This window comes from Patella vulgata, chromosome 6, assembly GCF_932274485.2.
Source record: "Patella vulgata chromosome 6, xgPatVulg1.2, whole genome shotgun sequence".
Classification (NCBI taxonomy): domain Eukaryota; kingdom Metazoa; phylum Mollusca; class Gastropoda; family Patellidae; genus Patella; species Patella vulgata.
The window spans coordinates 18,219,707-18,238,839 of record NC_065884.2 but is presented as its reverse complement, the minus strand read 5'-3'; the positions used below and the strand labels follow the sequence as shown (position 1 = coordinate 18,238,839).

The 19,133-nt window shown below is 33.8% G+C and overlaps 1 protein-coding gene across 1 annotated transcript in view; it reads left to right on the top strand.

Moving 5' to 3' along the window:
- Positions 1-19,133, top strand: part of LOC126823639 (protein hobbit) — a 52,002-nt gene that overhangs the window by 24,150 nt on the left and 8,719 nt on the right. The window contains exons 28-50 of the mRNA XM_050552596.2: positions 1,166-1,338; positions 1,934-2,032; positions 2,589-2,855; positions 3,021-3,117; positions 3,915-4,008; positions 4,812-4,955; positions 5,963-6,054; positions 6,685-6,940; positions 7,446-7,501; positions 7,974-8,037; positions 8,837-9,013; positions 9,178-9,333; positions 9,655-9,733; positions 10,232-10,398; positions 10,889-11,062; positions 11,652-11,765; positions 12,231-12,320; positions 12,972-13,037; positions 13,180-13,271; positions 13,406-13,489; positions 14,704-14,849; positions 15,593-15,707; positions 18,228-18,406. Coding sequence (XP_050408553.1) covers positions 1,166-1,338; positions 1,934-2,032; positions 2,589-2,855; positions 3,021-3,117; positions 3,915-4,008; positions 4,812-4,955; positions 5,963-6,054; positions 6,685-6,940; positions 7,446-7,501; positions 7,974-8,037; positions 8,837-9,013; positions 9,178-9,333; positions 9,655-9,733; positions 10,232-10,398; positions 10,889-11,062; positions 11,652-11,765; positions 12,231-12,320; positions 12,972-13,037; positions 13,180-13,271; positions 13,406-13,489; positions 14,704-14,849; positions 15,593-15,707; positions 18,228-18,406 — 2,981 coding nt within the window. The remainder of the gene's footprint in view (positions 1-1,165; positions 1,339-1,933; positions 2,033-2,588; positions 2,856-3,020; positions 3,118-3,914; positions 4,009-4,811; positions 4,956-5,962; positions 6,055-6,684; positions 6,941-7,445; positions 7,502-7,973; positions 8,038-8,836; positions 9,014-9,177; positions 9,334-9,654; positions 9,734-10,231; positions 10,399-10,888; positions 11,063-11,651; positions 11,766-12,230; positions 12,321-12,971; positions 13,038-13,179; positions 13,272-13,405; positions 13,490-14,703; positions 14,850-15,592; positions 15,708-18,227; positions 18,407-19,133) is intronic.

The following is a 19,133-nucleotide window of genomic DNA, read 5'->3' as shown; positions in this document are numbered from 1 at the left end:
ACGCCAATGAGTACACATGTGGACCTCGGTTTTGTGATCCATCCTAACAACTAGAAGGTTTTTTTCATACCATGCCCTCTGTGATGCAAGTGTGACATACCGTATTTATTGGGGTTCTTTTACGTCCACGCCAATGAGTACACACGTGGACCTCACTTTTGTGATCCATCCAAACAACTAGAAGATTTTTCCATAACATGCTCTTCATAATGCACCATGGACAAGGGGAAACCTGGTTGGAAATCCTGAGGAACTTTATGCATGCTTCATGAAACAGGATTTAGGGCCATAGCATGTTCCTGAAGCAACGACTGTAAGTTTCACAACATCTGGCCAATGCTTGTTTATTTCACAATTCCCGAACTCATAGGGGGATCACGTGGCTAAGTGGGTAAGACGCTAGCTCGCTAGCCAGGAGGTCGGGTGTTCGATCCCTGCATTGGCCGAGAAAGTTCATCCAGATTTTCCGGCGTGGTTCTCCCTTGTCAGTGATGCAGGACGGAGGGGCTGACAAGGAAAGCTGTCTAGTCGTTCGGATGGGACGAAAAACCGAGGTCCCGTGTACACATTGGCGTGCACGTAAAAGATCCCTTGGCAGTTGGAATTCGATATAAGAGTAGGCCGTAGTGCCGCTGTCCGGGCAAAATTTCCCTCATAGCACACTGTATGGCGTATGCCCGTCTTCATTAGCCCAGGTTAGGAGCAGAACAGTAGGACGTTAAACTCCATTTCATTTCATTTCCGAACTCATAGGTATGTTATCTGCAGACACGTGAGCAGTAGCGTCCAATCAGAGGTTGTGACATCGCAACCTCCACGGAAACCTTGACATTGAATGAACCGTGAACTTTGCAACTCGATTATTACAGGTAGACATTTTAGCTTGAAAGCGCTAGACTTGGTATTCGCGACGATCGAGGAATCTGATAGGCTCACAAGTTGGGCTTGTACCCAATCGAAATTAGTGCTGAAATATGCAGGGTATTACGTGAAGGCCTTGATAAGATGTACGTAGTTAAAGCGAGATCAAGCCTTCTATTGAAGATGGGGGCCATAGGTAGTTTATACTTTAATGGACTCCCCAGAAAGCAGTTGTAATCAGTTGGCAACAACATGCATTGTTTATTTCTCACTATTCACTTACATATATTTATATTATTTTCAGTCCTTTTCCACCAGAAGGTTTAGAGTTTTCAACATTATGGTGTCGATCTGTTAGTTTTAATGTTAAAACATGGTTAGTTAGATTAAGAGATTATCCACTACCTATGTTAGATGTTAGAGATATGCATGTATGGGGACGACTGATTGGAGCAGAACAAGAAGCTACAAAAAGAGGTAAGAACATGATTTACGTCTATAATTCATAGATTTTTGAACTTGGAACTGGTTCCATAAACTTGGTAATCTTCTTCTTGTTCTTGTTTTTTGGGGCGACACTTGAGACTTGGCATGCGTATTCTTTAGACATCTGTGCATTGATTGATGGACTTCAATCTTTGATAGGATGTCACAATTCCATGATGCCTGCGATGATGTCATGGTCGATTCCTGGTTCAATTGCTGGTTAAATGAATTACTGCATCTCTTGATTGACATTTTGGGGGGTAGTGGTGGTGGTTTGGGGGGGGGGGTATGTTGCCTGGCAACCTATCTTTTAGAGACAGTATTAAGTTACATGGGGGTGGGGGATGTTGCCTGGCAACCAATCTTTTAGAGACAGTATTAAGTTACATAGGAAGACCAATCATATATGATTGGTCAAATATATACATCAAGTTCACGCAGTATGTATTCATTTAGAAATGATTACAGATTTCACTATAAGGATTATCTAAAAATGTTCAATTCATGGATACGTTTTCTCTTACTTCCTAAGATGTTTCATACCTGATATTTATTTTTTTGATATGTTTTATTTATATATTTATAGCCAGAAGAAGTTGTGTTGTAGAAGTAAATAAACCATGGGGAGATATGAAAGTTGAAAGAAGTCTTCCACCATTAAAATACTATCATGATTTTAGTTGTGGTAAGATTTTAACATGTATAAATTGTATTAGAATAAACTACTCGGCCATCTGTATTACTATTAAAATAGTAATACAGATGGCTGAGTGCTTTAATGCATGCATTTTAGATCATAAGGTCTGTCATATGTGATATGGGATTCTGTTAATTTTTACTTAATTATAGCCCTACACTGATGTAAAATCAATGAAAAATTTGTTTTTCAAAATTATTTTAGGTTGAACATTGATTGTAGATTGGTACACTGCAAACTGCATCATATGATTTGTTGGAGTACGCAGGGGACATGTACCGGGGTACTACTTCAGTAATACTCTAAGAATGTCTGTTAGGCCATACTAAATTGATTTTCTGTTTTTCAGGAACACCAGTTAAAATTTTTCTTCTTATTTTTTCTGGACAAAGACTAATTTAAAAATGAAAATTACTTGAAATTTTAACATAAACATCTTTCATGGGATTCAAGTGGCTATTTATTTATCAAGACCCACGAAGAACTGAAAATTACATTGGTTTGGCCTTAATTATAAATTATTACCTATTTATCTATTTACTAGATATGAATGTTCTTACAATGGCATATGGTGTTTGTTGGGAAGCTGCCTTCGCACAGTACAACATCTGTATGGACAATATCAACAAGCCTTCTATAGATCCCAGTCAACCATTACCATTCTGGGATAAAATACGACTTTTATTTCATGGTCGCTGGACGATGTCTATTGGTAAAATGAGTTGGTTGTACCACGCCCAGTTAGATCCATTCAATAATACGGAACTAATGGACTGGACGTGGACCAATGTTGTCTTAGATTGGACAAATGGTAAGAAAATTCTATTTCATTAATTTTTTAAAATTAGGTATGTTGAAGAGGTAGAGGTGAAGAGATACATTTAGCTATCAATTTTTAATTTCAAGACACAGTCATTTGATTACTTTTCGTCTGTTTCATTTCTTAGATGACACTAACCTGTTTTTTTTATTCCAGGTAAATTTTTATTGAAAGGTGATCTTGACATCTCGGCTAAAACAGAATCTAAATATGATGACTGTAAAATGCTCCATTTACCTAATCTCAGATTTTGGTGAGTTTTTCAAAATTTTCATTCCTTCCTAATTATTCATGAATTAAAAGAAACAGAAATTAGGCCTATTATTATGTTTGTTTGCTTTCTTTTCAAAATGGAATTGGGTTTAATATCGTCTCAACACAAACTAGGGTATTGCCGGGCTAGCAAAGGCCTATACATGTTCCTGAAGCAACAACTGCGAGTTTCACAACATCTGGCTGTTGCTTGTTTACTTCACAATTCCCGAACTTATAGCTATGTTATCTGCAGACACGTGAGCAGTAGCGTCCAATCAGAGGTTGTGACATTGTGACCTCGACAGAAACCATGACTTTGAATGAACCTTGAACTTTGCAACTCGATTATCACAGGTAGACATTTTAGCCTGAAAGCACGAGACTTGGTATTTGCGACGATCGAGGAATCTGATAGGCTCACAAGTTGGGCTTGTACCCAATCGAAATTAGTGCCGAAATATGCAGGGTATTACGTGAAGGCCTTGATAATATCAACGTAGTTAAAGCGAGATCAAGGCTTCTATTGAAGATGAGGCCTATAGTACATCTTTATTTCGAAAATTCACTTGCACTCAAGGAACTTTAAAAGTGGTCGGAAACCAGAAGACCTGGTAGAAAACCCACAAGGTTTGGCAGGCGATCCTACTTTATTTCCTGTACAAGCTTGATGTCAAAACCTCACTCCGCAGCTGGACTCAACAGAATTGAATTAAAACTACCGGTAATAAAGAACATAATTGCCAACATTTAATGTGATGTTGTAGTACACCTATTTATAATGTAATTGTTTTTCAGTGTTCGGTTAGATTGGTTGTGTTTAGGTGATCCTAATGATCATCATTCCGTCATGCCATGTGCTCCTGATAAAATACCAGATTATTCCATGGAGGTATTTATATTATTCATTGATCTTCACAGTGTTAAGGTATTACAGTATGCATCTAATATCTTGACTACATTAGCCAAATATGTGGCACACAGTATTCAGATAACTATGGTGATACAACAGCTAATGAAGTCAAAGTATCAGACATATGTCATAACACCATGTCTGTGAAGAAGATACCTTGATGTTGTGAAGATGATGTTCATATTGCTGTATTTGACAAAAAGATAATATTTGGCAAATCTTACTCTTTCTGGATCATAGAATACTTCTTCACTTGAGATGACACTTTTGGATTAACAAAACTACTCAAATGTATTTTTTAGTTTGCTTTATTTGTTAAATCTAAAATTTCACCTTTCATGTTAAATCATTAAAAATATATTTTTTAGCCTGAATCAATTTTTTGTTCACATTGTAAGACAATGACTTCACATCCCTTATGGTACACACACATTTCACTATTTATTGTCATATTCCATCCTTCATCTTTCATAAATGAATCTGCCCCTCTATGATGACATAACCTGATCCTCCTCCAAGGACCCCATTGGAAATAAACCTAGTTTTATTTTAAGCAGGTTTTTATGGGTTATCCTCAAGAGGCTGGTCATCCATGACATCATTACTTTTTCTCTCATCAAAATTTTCTCATCTTATTATCATGTAACTTCATATGATCATCTATATTGTCATGTATGATATGCCTCTTGGAAGAATAAATAAATAAATAAAGACTTATGACATCTGACTTATTTTGTGTATAATCATTTTGAGATGTATGAATGGATATATGTATATTTCAGGAACATGATTCATTCCGAGCCTTTAGATCAGATAAATTAAATCTAGATATAAGTCTAGAAACACAGTTAATTAAAGAAAATCAAGATGATATACCCAGTTGTTATTTCTATGCGAGTACTCTTAGATTTATGGATAAAATTAAGGTGAGTGATGACTGCCGACATTAGGATGTACAGAAATTTGAGAGGATGGTTGGTGTTAGAAGTACAGGGGCACTTTCTGTCAGAATAAATGAATGAAATATGGTTTTATGGCACGTCGGCTCCAACCGGGCTATGTTGCGCCACTTTCTGTCAGCCATGTGTCTGCAATAGTAGTATTATACCTTTGCGTTATTGATAAAATTAAGGTGAGTGATGACTGCCGACATTAGGATGTACAGAAATTTGAAAGGATGGTTGGTATTAGAAGTAAAGGGGCACTTTCTGTCAGAATGAATGAATGAAATATGGTTTTATGGCACGTCAGCTCCAACCGGGATATATTGCGCCACTTTCTGTCAGCCATATGTCAGCAATGAAAGTATTATACCCTTGCCTTATTGATTTGAAAAAATTTAAATGTATTGCAACAAGCCAATAGCTTATGAAATGAAATGGGGTTTAACATCTGACTCTTCTACACTGACCAGATTAATGAAGACGGCTTATGTCGTGCAGTGTTCTATAAGGAAACTTTGTCGGAACAGCAATGTTTCTGCTTACTCCAGTCTTCATTAGCCCAGTGGGAGCAGAACAGTAGGACGATAAACCCCATTTCATTTCGCTTTATTTTTGCTTACTCTTTGTCAATTCCATCTGCCAAGGGTTCTTATACGTGCACGACAATGTGTGCACGGGAACTCTGTTTTTTTTATCCCATCCAAAATACTAGACACTTGCTACCACTGACAAGGGGGGAAATGATGCTGGAATATCCTAAGGAACTTCCCCAGCCGACTCCAGGATTGAAACTTGCACCTTCTGGTAAATGAGCGAGCATCTTCCTCACTGAGCCATCGTGTCTCACTCTAATGACTTATATAGATCAGTAAATTGACTTAGTGCTGTAGATAAACATGATCAATAGAATTTCATGTCCAGGTAAAAACTATTGTAACAATCGTGCTAATACCAAAAAATTAGTTTTTATGATAATTATATTATTCTAGAGTTGTTTACTAAGTACAACGAGACCAATCAGAAGAGGTACTTATTTTAAAACTACCACCAGAAGAAAGCTACAGCTTAGTCGACATTATAGGTTAGTAAATACTGTCCATTTCCCTACATGCTAGCGATTTATTGAAATAAAATTAAACCATATGTTAGTCCCGAAATGACCTTGTTTGTGTCGAGTGGATGTTAAACTCCATTTCTCTCTCTCTCTGTCTGATTTAAGTGATTATTAACCTTATAAGAATCTACCTGGATAAAAGGACATTGCATATATATTAATGAGTTATGTCGTCTCCCATGCTTTCCAAATGATGATGTTTATGCTTTTAAATGTAGGCTCAATGTGACAAGAGTGCTGGCCCAAAGTTCACAAATCATTCTCAGACTTAAGTTAAGAATTTACTCAAAATTGTTCGCCTTATGTTAACTAAAATATAGTTCTTTATAAAACATTTGTTGTTTAATGTATCAAATACATCAAATAGAAACTATGTGCAAAGTGTCATGTTTCTGGATCAAAGATATTTCTCATAAACAGTGATTGAAAGTTGAGTAAATTCTTAACTTAAGTCTGAGAATGCTTCGTGGTCTTGGGGCCTGTTCCCACAAGATTGTCCCTTACAGACATGTAGGCCTATTCCATTGATAATACCATTCAAGAAAGAATTGCCTGACAAAGATAATGCACTTTAATGTCAAATTCTTTTCTCAACAGGAAAATTAAAATGTCCGTAAACTTTCATCAGTTTTTAATTCGTTATTGGATGTCGTTTGCCAAACAACATGGTTTTGAGCTGCTGTCTGATTCTTTTACCTTAAATATGTGCAATAAACTGGCACTACGTCGAATAGAAGATGGTTTAATACATCGACCAGCATCTGAGTGGAGTGTTTCATATTTCATCTGTAACTTAGGTAACACCAAAATATGGTTGTGTCAAGCTATGTCTGAAGATGGTGAAGAAAATCTGGTAAGATATTTAACTGGCTGTAAAAAAATTAAAAACTGGGCTGTAACAGTGAAATAATTTCGCTGCCAATGAAGATAGCTTTTCAATGCTGGTAATACTGTCACTAATTCTATCATTACTAAAATTAGTGGCATTCGAGTAGGGTTGGGAAGTGGAGCACCATGCCACTCCCCAATATTAATTCGGGCAAGGTGGTCAAAGAAATTCATGCAATCATTGCCCTTCTATTTTTCTACTCAACACTTTTTGAACATCAGTGGTCAAATTAATGACTAATATTCCATTCTATGGTACTACAAATTTTACCAATATTATCAATATATGTATTCTTCGTAAAAATTGTGAATGTCAATCATAGGCTATATTTGGCTAAATCAGTGTCTAATGATATTCGGTAATAATAGTCAAATACATCTTGATTCTTCTTGATTTCCACCAAATTATAACTAGATGTATTCATTTATAAACCAAAGAGTAAGATGATGTAACCTGTTTTTTTTTTTAGTTAAACATGTCAATGAGAGGACCTGTTGATAAAAGTTTCTTCCTTAGCGTAGCAAGGTAAAATAATTTAATGTATCTGCTAATCAACTCAAGTTTCACTTCAAGATAAATATTAAGTGTTATATTTCTGAATGTTTTTTTTTCCTGGTTGATTTCTAAGTTTTTTTAGGATAAAGGTTAGCCAGTCGCTCAAAAATCTATTACTTTTAGTTACTGAGTGAAATGTGCTTTACAGATATGTAGTTTGCAAGGGATTCCTAGCGCTAAATAAAGCATCAAATTAAGCATCAAATTTAATTATATAGAGCTTGCTCCATCAGTAATCAAAATAATATATCAAATCAACCTAAGTTTAAATTAAAAGGGTTTAACTCCTTTACATAAAACCAGATAACTGTAAAAATCTTTTTAGGTTCTACAGGTGAATTTTGTTTAGATTGTTCAAGGATGATATATATGTTAGGTACTGTGATTATGATAGCATGTGATGATGGTTATTGTGGTTATGATATAATGTATATATTTTTAGGGTAACTTATAAAAGAGGAGAGAAATCGAAAAAGAAAGCTGCTAAAGATGGAGAATCAGACCATGTAAGTAATACATTTCTTTTATAAACTAATGTGTTGGCAGAGAAAGTTCATCTGGATTTTACGGTGTGGTTTCCCCCTGGTCATTGGTGCAGGACAGAGGGCCTGACAAGGACAGCTGTCTTAGTCGTTCGGATGTGACGAAAAACCAAGATCCTGTGTACACATTGGCGTGCACGTAAAAGATCCCTTGGCATTTGGAATTCAATATAAAAGTAGGACATATTGCCACTGTCTGGGCAAAATGTCCCTCATAGCATACTGTATGGCGTATAACCCTCTTCATTAGCCGAGTCAGAGCAGAACAGTAGGTCGTTAAAACCCCATTTCATTTCATTTTTATAAACTAATGGTTTATCATAATGTTAGAGCATTTTTGTTTATGATATCATTACATCAAAACCTTGACTAAGTTCGATAGTGAGAATTTTCTTGATGCTTTATAAAAAGGTACATGTGGAAGTTGTTGATTTCTTTTGGGATTATATGAATTGAGTTTGTAATCTGATTAGAATATGATTGTTAGATATGATTATAAAATCTCCTGAATAAACAGAGTATGAAATGTGCATTTTATTGATGGATGTCTTCAAACAGAGTTACGTCTAAGTCCAATCGGTGCAGAAAAATAGTTAAACCCAGGTGTGGTCAGATAAATCCTAATTATACAAGATTCTGGTTAACCATTGAGGCAGGTTATGCTTATCCTTTATAGAGCATCTAATACCACTTTCTGATATATGGCAAGTTCGCATAGCTAACAATTTTTTTTATTGTTTTATTGTATTATTTTGTATTAAAGATAATACCGACTCACAGTGTACAGGTTCATGATATGAAAGGATCATGGACTAAGAAGAATCGACTGGTTTTAATTGGTATATATGATAGTTACCAGAAGGCGCAATCTTTAAGACGGAATCTCTCATCAGAAGCTCTTAAAGGTTTCAAAGTTGAAGGCAAAGATCATGGAAATAGTGTAAGAATTTATTCTTCTTGGTTATTTGTGACACTAAGCTGAAATAAATTGATGTCAATAAATTATTATATATGCCCCCTTTCAGCTATGGTGTATTATGCCGTCCGCCTTTCCATCAGTCTGGACAAATAGTGTTTAAATTTTTTATTATTTTTTTGTTACAGAAAACTACATCGATGTCATCACTGGTATCTGGACCACCTGGTAGTCCAGTTGTTGCTACTAGTCCATTATCTAAACTACAGACAGGTCATGCTCTATCAATGTTAATGAAACTAGTCTCTGAGTCTGACAGTAAATCAGTGGCTTTTACAGAAGAGGTATTTTATTTATTATTCTATTTTGTACTTATTATATCTCTATATTGTTGATGACACTCATCCTAGTATTTATTAATATTACACTAAAGGTTTACACAGTAAAAACCCAAGCAATAAGAAAATTAAGAAGAGTACCATAACTCCAGTTTTATTTGAGCATAATCTTTCTAACATTTCATAAAATCATAGTAATTTTTAAAAAGATTAACATATGAATGTCTCTGTTTTCTCAGAGTGACCTAATAGCAGATTTATTTTAAACAATTTAAACAATTTCCTTTACAATATGTTTAAATTGATAAAATAGACAATATATTTTAGCCATCAAGTTCTAACATGGAACAGTTACATGGTATCAGAGCTTGTCAAACAGATGATGTTGTACAGAAAAATTGGCTGAGTAAGATTTATTATGATATTACATAATTAATATAATTAATAGGTATTGGTAAACTACATTCTTAAGACAAAAGGGGGGTTGTGTGGCGCATTTGATCATAAGGTCTGTCATTGATTCAAATGGTGTGGTTTTGAATCCCCGCTTGTATGTGACAAGGAGTAGAATTGCCTGTCCAACCCAGTGGGTTTTCTCTGGGCCCTCTCGAATTTCCTCCTACTGCTAAAGAGCCCTACGCACTAGCGAATTCTTTAAATAAAATTGAACCATATGTTAGTCCCAAAATGACCTAGTTTGTTGAATGGACATTAGACTCTCTCTCTCTCTCTGTGGGGCAGTTGGGCATTGGCGTTTCTGATTTTGGGCATAATAAACCCTAAGAGGACTTAAACCTTTGTTTTGTCTTTTGACAGTGTAAAATATGCCTAATAGGTGAAAACCTATAACCAAGCTCTGGTTTCAAACTATGTTATTTATGAGAACTGTTTATTTATTTTCTAGTTGAGCTTCACAATAGTCAGATTATATTAAAAGGTTGTGAATCACCAGGTTATGTTATAGTGAGTGCAGCTAAAGCTCAGATATTATCATGTTTACATCACCCTATCTGGAGAAACGGACAATTACGGAGTAAAACTACCTGGGTAGGATCAGTAGAATGTATGCAGGTAAGATTTACGTGGAACCCAATTGATTACATAAAATCTGATTTATTTACTTAAGACCCAATTGATTTACTTAGAACAAAATTGATTTACATAAGACCCAACTGATTTACTTAGGACCAATTTACCTAGGAACCAATTGATTTACATAAGACACAATTAATTTATATAGGACCCAATTGATTTACATAGTACACAATATACTTAGGACCCAGTCAATTTATATAAGACCAATTTGATTTACATAATGATTTACTTAGGGCAAAATTGATTTACTTAGGACCCAATTGATTTATATTGATTTCCATATGACACAATTGATTTACATGGGATTCATTTGATGATTTGATGATCCATCTAACATAGAAAAGAGATGAGGTCATGAGTATGTGTTGTCATTATGCAAAGAATTATACTGTTGATTTTACAGTTGATCTAATGTATATATTATATTAGAGTACTTTGCTAACGGGTGATCTAATGTTTATTACAGTACTATGCTACAGTTGATCCAGGTGATGATTTTGATGATGATGAGATACCATGGTTAGGTAAAGAGAATGTAGAAGATAGATTTGAAGCTGATTTATCAGGTGTACCAGAGATGGTTGGTAGTGGACAAAGTGTTGGTGGTGTTATTAGTAATACTGTTGGACCTTCCGATCAGGTTAGCAGCAACATGAGGGGGATTTATGACATTGTCTTATGAATATTCCACAGACTACAGTTTTTGTCAGATTTTTGCATCTCAAATTTCAGAGTAATATTCCCATTTACATTTGGACTTACGAAATCTTGTAAATGTGATACAGAACATTGTTTATAGAATTTTTAAAAGCTAAGTGAGATTGCCCATTAGATTATTAGGAAAAACCCTAATGGATTTCAAATTTTTTATGAATATAATGATTCAATGGCAGGAGTTCAAGAGAAAGGTCATAAAGGCTATGCCTGTTCCTCAATCCCTTTCAATTTCTGAATAAAATATTGTTAAAAAAAAATAAATGACAGGAGTTCAGTTTACCCTTAAACAATGAGGATGCACTGTAACCAATGCCATTGGCAGGAGGATTATTTCTGGATACATGCAGACTGATGAATTTAGGCCATTATGCCGGTTAATGACCAGCTCTGAAATGTAGCTATCAGTTAATTCTAAAAGTGAACTTAATTGCACTTAAATTATGTAAAAAGCTTGCTATACTGTATATATGTTAATTTCTCCATGTAAATCAAGGTATTTATATTTATTTAAGAAATCTGGTGATACTATACAATTACAAAGAATTATATCTAGATGTAAATGTCAGTTTTTCTATGCTAATTATGGTGATCTCAAACCTAATGAATTACCAGAAGTGCCCTTACCGGTAAGTACAATCTTATATGTATTATATACTGTAGTCAATTGTAGTCTAATTATAATTATATAAATGTTATGTTCAGTTTTATTTCTGGTTGCTTACTCCACTTCATCTTGATCTAAATACAATAAAACACAGCTGAAGTTAATAAATTATTGCCAAACTATTTTGTAGCAAAATGCAAGAAAAAAAATGTCAGTTTGGTCAAATCTTTTAGTGAATGTTCAGGAGTTTTTCTGGTTCAATTTAGTATGTTTTCTCTGATAATACGTATCTAATAATACTATAACTATGTATAGTTTGTTCTGTCTTTCTTTTTTCATTCAGTTTTTACCAAAAATATATCAGTATTTTAAAAAAAATTGACTGCTATGATTAAAGGAATAGTTAAATGAAAAATATTATTTTACTGTTTTATTATTACACCTTGTAAGTACAAACTATTACAACTGTGAACCTCCTTTGTTTTAGCCAAATGATGAGAGTGATATGATGGATATGGAGGAAGGAATAGATACCTTTACAATATTACATCATGATCTTAACATGTGTTCTAATCCTGTAAGTTACATTATTACATCGCGATCTTATCATGTGTTCTATTCCTGTAAGTTACAATATTACATCACGATCTTAACATGTGTTCTAATCCTGTAAGTTACATTATTACATCACGATCATGTGTTCTATTCCTGTAAGTTACAATATTACATCATGGTCTTAACATGTGTTCTAATCCTGTAAGTTACACTATCACAATCTTAACATGTGTTCTAATTTCTAATCCTGTAAGTTACACTATTACATCACGATCTTAACATGTGTTCTATTCCTGTAAGTTTTTATACTGCAGCACGATCGTAATATGTGTTGTATCCATATAAGTTGCAATTACATAATGATCTTAACATTTAGTTACAGTATTACATCACAATCGTAATGTGTTCTAATCCTGTCAATTACACTATTATATCGTAACATGTGTTCAAATCTTGTAAGTTACACTATTACATCGTGAGTATAAGATGTGTTCTGATCCTGTAATTTATTATATTACATGACAATTCTAACAAATTCTAATCCTATCAAATAATAAATTCTTATTTTATATACTGGCAAAGATATTTAAAGTGCTAATAACTTTTAAAATATACAAATAGCATATATTAATGTATTTATAATAAGAGATTTTTATTTTATTTTATTTTTTAGTTACAATACACCATTATATTAGATATTGTTAATAATTTGTTATTATATGTGGAACCCAAAGAAAAGGTAAGAAAACCAACTTTACTTAACTTCTTTATGTTTTAGTCATAGTAAATTCTACTGGAAAATTGTACAAAGTGTTACTAAGAAATGTTATCTTTTATTCACTAACCATAATGTACTTTGATATTTTATTTATCCCTAATAGAAAGAAAATCTACAGAGTATGAGATTTCGACTCCAGTTGTCTAGAGTTGAAGATCAAAAAACACCTATTCTTCAGTTACAGGAAAAAGTGAGGTAAGTATTTTTTCATGCAAATGTTGTTTGTTTTGGGGGTGTGGGGATGGCCGGGAGATAGGGGTATGGTATGTTGTTGATAGATTGCTTGCTAATCTTTGGCTAATTGTTTATTTTATTTTGTTATTTTTCAGATCAAAAGCTTTAGAATTGAGACGTCATGAGAAAGAATTACATAAACTGCAGAAAGAAATTGATGAATTCCCATCTGAATCTCAGTAAGTTTACTTCATGACCATTGTAGATTATTTGGAGTTGTATGGTAAGCTAATGCATCCAATTATCTATTTATATATAAGACTGTCTAAAACTTTCATCTTTATAAAATTTTGTATGGTTTTGACTGGGAGACATCAAAATAAAATAATATTTGCATGGTGAAATGATCGAGGAGTCACTTTGAATAAAATCCAGTGTCTTGTAAGGTATTTTTTTCTTCAGAAATTTTAGCATTATCACTTTTAAGGTTATGTTTTAAGGTTAAACTTGTGTATATATTTATTGTGTATTTATGGTGTATTTATAGTGTCTTAAGGTTAAATTTGTGTATTTATTGTGCTTTAATGTTAAATTCGTTGAAATTCAAATTCTATCAAATGTAAATTGACTAATTGGTAAATTTGTCAACTGATCAATTTCATGGCTAGTCTGTCTGAAATGACAAATATGACTGATCGAAGCCCCTGAGTGAAACTGTAGTATAATGTTAAAGTCTCATGGCATCCTTTTAGTGCTATAGAATCCCTTACAAACTACAATATTGTGACAGGTGGATATCTAATAAGAATATCAGTCCAAAAATAGTTCAATTCCTTTCAGTATTTATATAGATATGTTTAATTGAAATCTAATCGATCTATGCTCCCATGGAAGCAAAGAAAACTGATGTGCCTAGTTTAAATCCAAACCAGAAGATTATCTAGCGTTGGTATTTTGATTCTGTTTTCTTAAAGATACATTAGTTAAGAGTTTAATAAAGAGTTGGTGATTCTTGCTATAATAATTCAAAAATAGATGATAAAAAAAGAAAATAATGAAAATTTCATTCAAATTACTTCATTCTCTGCCAAGTTATCGTTGTTTGTAGTTTTGACAAGATGTGTGCACAGTGGTAACCAGGGCACTGGTATAATCGGGACTTAGTCTCGCTTTCCCATTTTTAAATTATATTTTTAAATGGCAAACCGTTTTAATCTAGTTAAAATCTTGAGTATCCAATGCCATCCAGAGTTGATTATGGTCTTGTTTTGTTAATAAATGTCTAATTAATAGTTTATATAACATTTCAGACCTAAAGAAAGACCCGCAATAGGCAGATTTAGCTCTTGCATAATGTATGTTTAATTGAATATTAAATAATCAATTGTGGATTAAGCCGTGAGAAATTTGATATTCAAATGATGCACTTTAAGATGAGTTTGTTTTTTTGTAGATTATTAGAGGAAAGTCGAGATCTACAAGTACAGTTAAATAGATCTAAAACAGATGTATATAAACTGAATGAAGAACTGTCAATCAGAATCAGTTGTTATAAAGAAAGTCAGCTACAAGTTAAACAACAAATGAAAATGGAAAAAGGTTGGTTTAAGATTTTAATTTTGAATAATTGTTTTAAATCAATCATTAGTTCAATCGATAAAACATGGATTAATGATGGTAATAAAGATAATTTTGCAGCATGCTCACTATAATAGTTAAAAACTAGATAATGTAAAGGCAATTTGCTGAAAATTTCAGTCAAATTAATCCACTCTGAACCAAGATTTTAGCGATTGAATTTTCGGCCTAGCCTCGATCAACATTACTAAAGTCGGTACGATGAAAAACATAGTCTCGATTATCCATCTCATGATTAAATTATGAATGGAAGTTGAACAGCAAAACACTGCAGGCTAGCGGTGACATCGAGAGTTGATTAGGATCTGAATATGTTAATTAATATCTAATTAATAATTTAGATAACATTTCAGGCCTAAAGAAAGACCTGCAATAGGCAGATTTAGCTCTTGCATGATGTATGTTTAAGTAATTAGATGTTATCTTTAACTGTGGCCTGATAACAGATGCGGTTGTCAGTTGAATTGTCACATAATTGATCTTGGTTGAAATGTTTCACTTGTGGTGATTCCCGGAGATAATTCAGTTGCTGCTTGTTACTCGATTGTCTCTTTTGCGGAATTCAACTGACTTCACAAATGTTCAATCGATTACTCCAGACCCACACAGCGTTATTGTTTTTGGATCTCCATGATGTCTCAATTCTGTTACCAGTGTATTTATGATTTTAACTAGGCATTTAAATTTTTTCTTGATTATTTCAGCTCAACATGCAGATGTGGTCAGAAGAAATGAGGTTTGTTTTAAATTTGCTCAGTGGAGATTGACAGAAAAAGATGGACAGCTTGGTATAACTGATATCACTCTAAGAAATTTTGTGTAAGTAATGTGGTATTTTTGTATAAGTAATGTGAATTAGTAATGGGATATTTTGTGTAAGTAATGGGATATTTTTGTATAAGTAATGTGAATTAGTAATGGGATATTTTGTAAGTATTGGGATATTTTGTGTAAGTTATGGGATATTTTGTGTAAGTATTGGAATATTTTGTAGGTAATGGGTTATTTTGTGTAAGTATTGGGATATTTTGTGCATGAAATGGGATATTTTGTGTAAGTAATGGAATAGTTTGTAAGTAATTGGATATTTTGTGTAAGTATTGGGATATTTTGTGTAAGTACTGGGATAGATTGTAAGTAATTGGGTAGTTTGTGTAAGTGTAAGTAATGGGATATTTTGTGTATAAGTAATGGGATATTTTGTGTAAATTTGGGCATATTTTGTATAAGTAATTAAATATTTTGTGTAAGTTATGGGATATTTTGTGTAAGTTATGGGATAGCCTGTAAGTAATTGGATATTTTGTGTAAGTATTCAAATATTTTTTGTATAAGTAATGAGATATTTATTGTAAGCAATGGGATATTTTTGTAAGTAATGGGATATTTTGTGTAATTGATCTATATACAGTTCAATTTTGACCATCTTTGTTTCAAAGGTATAGGCTGTATTTAATTGAAAGAACACAAATTAAATGCTGTTTCTATTTTGTTCTGAAATACATTTTCAATCTTGGGACCATATTCAAGTAACTACCTTAAACTTGAATAACTACCGTAAAGTATAATAAACTTGAATAACTACCTTAAAGTATAATTCCACCTTAGATTTAAGACAGTGGTTCTCAATCTTTTTTTAGCCAACAGCACAGCTTGGAACACATGAAAAAATAGCGGCACACCTGGCTAAATACATATGAAAAATATTTGAATTTTGCAAAATAAAAACATGGCAAGTCGTAGACGGCATACAACGGTAGACACAGACTAGTCATAGGCACATAGAATGACTCAAACTAAATAAAGAAAAACACAGCTATGAACTTACTTTATTGCAGTTTTTTGAATTTCATCAGTCTAATAGCTGGCTTCTTTAGTGAGTGATTTTTTTAGTGTGCCGTTCACTGGTTGAGAATCACTGATTTAAGATTTAAGATGACCTGTATTCAATATGATAATTCAAGAGATAAAAAACCTCAGCTTAGCCTTAGATAAGATTCCTGAACTTTTCTGAGCTAAATAGAAGTAAATATGTTATGTAAGAAGGAAAAGTTATTTTAAGAAAGTTAATTGATTATGGTTCCTAGTTGTCATGGGTAAAACAAGTTCCTGTGTAGTGCATGTATAAAATACCTTGTGTAGTTTGAAACATTGTACCTGCACAAGTCTCTCCCTTGCATTGCACACTAAACTGAAGGAAATATATCAGCCGTAGAAGTCGGGCGCGTCCAGAGGGGAGCATATACCTGAAGCAATGGTCCGAGAAATCCCTTTCTAGCCATTGCTGTATTGAGACTAAAAACTTGAATCTTTGACGGAGCGTTCCATTCTCATCGCCCAATCAAATCTCTTCTGAGTAAAATATAGGGAATTTTCATGACTTAACCGGGGTGACCTCTTTAAAAACAATCCTAATGTTTGTCAGTGCTGATTTCAAGAAAAATTTTACACTTGGATACATCGGGAACAAACATTGATGCTCGCATAAGTAAATTTGGCTGAAACTCACTATTAAAATGAAAATTCTTTGACGCAAATCTCTGATATAAATTCTATAAACGTGTAATAATTATTACTGCCCACCTTTAAATATTTGATAATATTTATCCATTTTTGTGAAAAAAATCCATGAATTATTCATTTTATCAAAAAAGCACATGTTGTATTTCTATCCAGTTTGTTGAAATACAATATGCAACATGACAGCCCTTCTCTTTGAACTTCTGTGTGGTTCAAGAGATGATAAAAAGATTCCATGTGGGCGGTGATTACCAAATGTTTACATTATAGCTATTTTGGATAGCCTCGTTTATCACACAATTAGTTTCTCTGCAATATTCTGTTATGTACTGGTTAATTCAGGGTAATACAATTCACGCGTTCTGAAAGTAATGTAGTCACGTTTGGCACCAGATACTTTACGGTAACATATTTAGAGCTCTGGTTAATTCTGATTGATTTTGTTACGACGTTATGTACTGGTTGTTGATGGACTGTTAACCAGTCATAATTTGCGACAGAAATTTGCGCTGAGTATGGCAGTGTTTGAGTGGGATTAGGTCTAATCAAACGAAACACTGTGAGGAGTATGAGAGAGAGGCATATTTGTGTGAATCGTGGCTGTCGTTTGTGCCTCACTCTACTCTAATCCTATACATATATGCATCTAAATAAGCAGAAATGTTGTCTCGGAGTTCTGATTTTATAGAATTCTCGGGTCATCCCTAGACCTCATGCCAAACCTGACTTTGTCTCCATCTTTGATCCCCCACTGTTCAAATTCCTGAACATGCCTGTGGAAGTGTGTTAACAAGACAATTTGTTTCTGTTTAAATTTAGATATACAAAGACAAACCGTGATGATGATGCATGGACTCATCAGTTAGAATTAGGTTGGGTTAAAATGACAAATTTATTACCTAATTCTATATATAAAGATGTTTTAATACCTCGAGATCCCATAGAGAAAGAAAACAGACAGATGACATTACGTATTCTGTGTAGTGAACGACCGCCAGGTATACAATTATTGTACTAATTTAATATTATGAACACCTGTACTAATCCTCCAAAACTAGTGAGTAGCGGTGTCTCTGTGAGTAAGATGCCGGCTCGCTAACCAGGAGGTTCTGGTGTTGGCTAAGAAAGTTTCTCTGGATTTCCCCTTGTCAGTGGTGCAGGATGAATGGCCTGACAAGATACAGCATCTACTCATTCGGATGGGATGAAAAACTGAGGTCCAGTGTACACTTTGCCGTGGACGTAAAAGAACCATTGACAGTTGGAATTTACAATAAGAGTAAACTGTAGCACACTGTGCCATATGCCTGTCTTCACTAGCCTGGATGGAGCAGAAAAGTAGGACATTAAAGTCTATTATTAATTTCCTCCAAAACAACAAACTAGATAAGACTTAAATCAAATTCCAATTGCCAGGGGTTCTTTTACGTGCTTGTTAATGTGTACACAGGACCTCAGTTTTTGACCCATCTGAACAACTATACATTGTCTCTTGCCAGGCCTTCTGTCCTGCACCACTGACAAGAGGGAACCATGACAGAAAACCCAGATAAAATTTCTCGGTCAACACCAGATCGAACATGGGACCTCCATGTTAGCAAACCAACGTCTTGCTCACTGTGGCTCCATATTCGTTTGAGGTAGAGCAGTTAAACTAATATAAGTATTATAAATTACAATTCTAGTTGGTGGTATAGCAGTTAAACTAATATAAGTATTATGAAT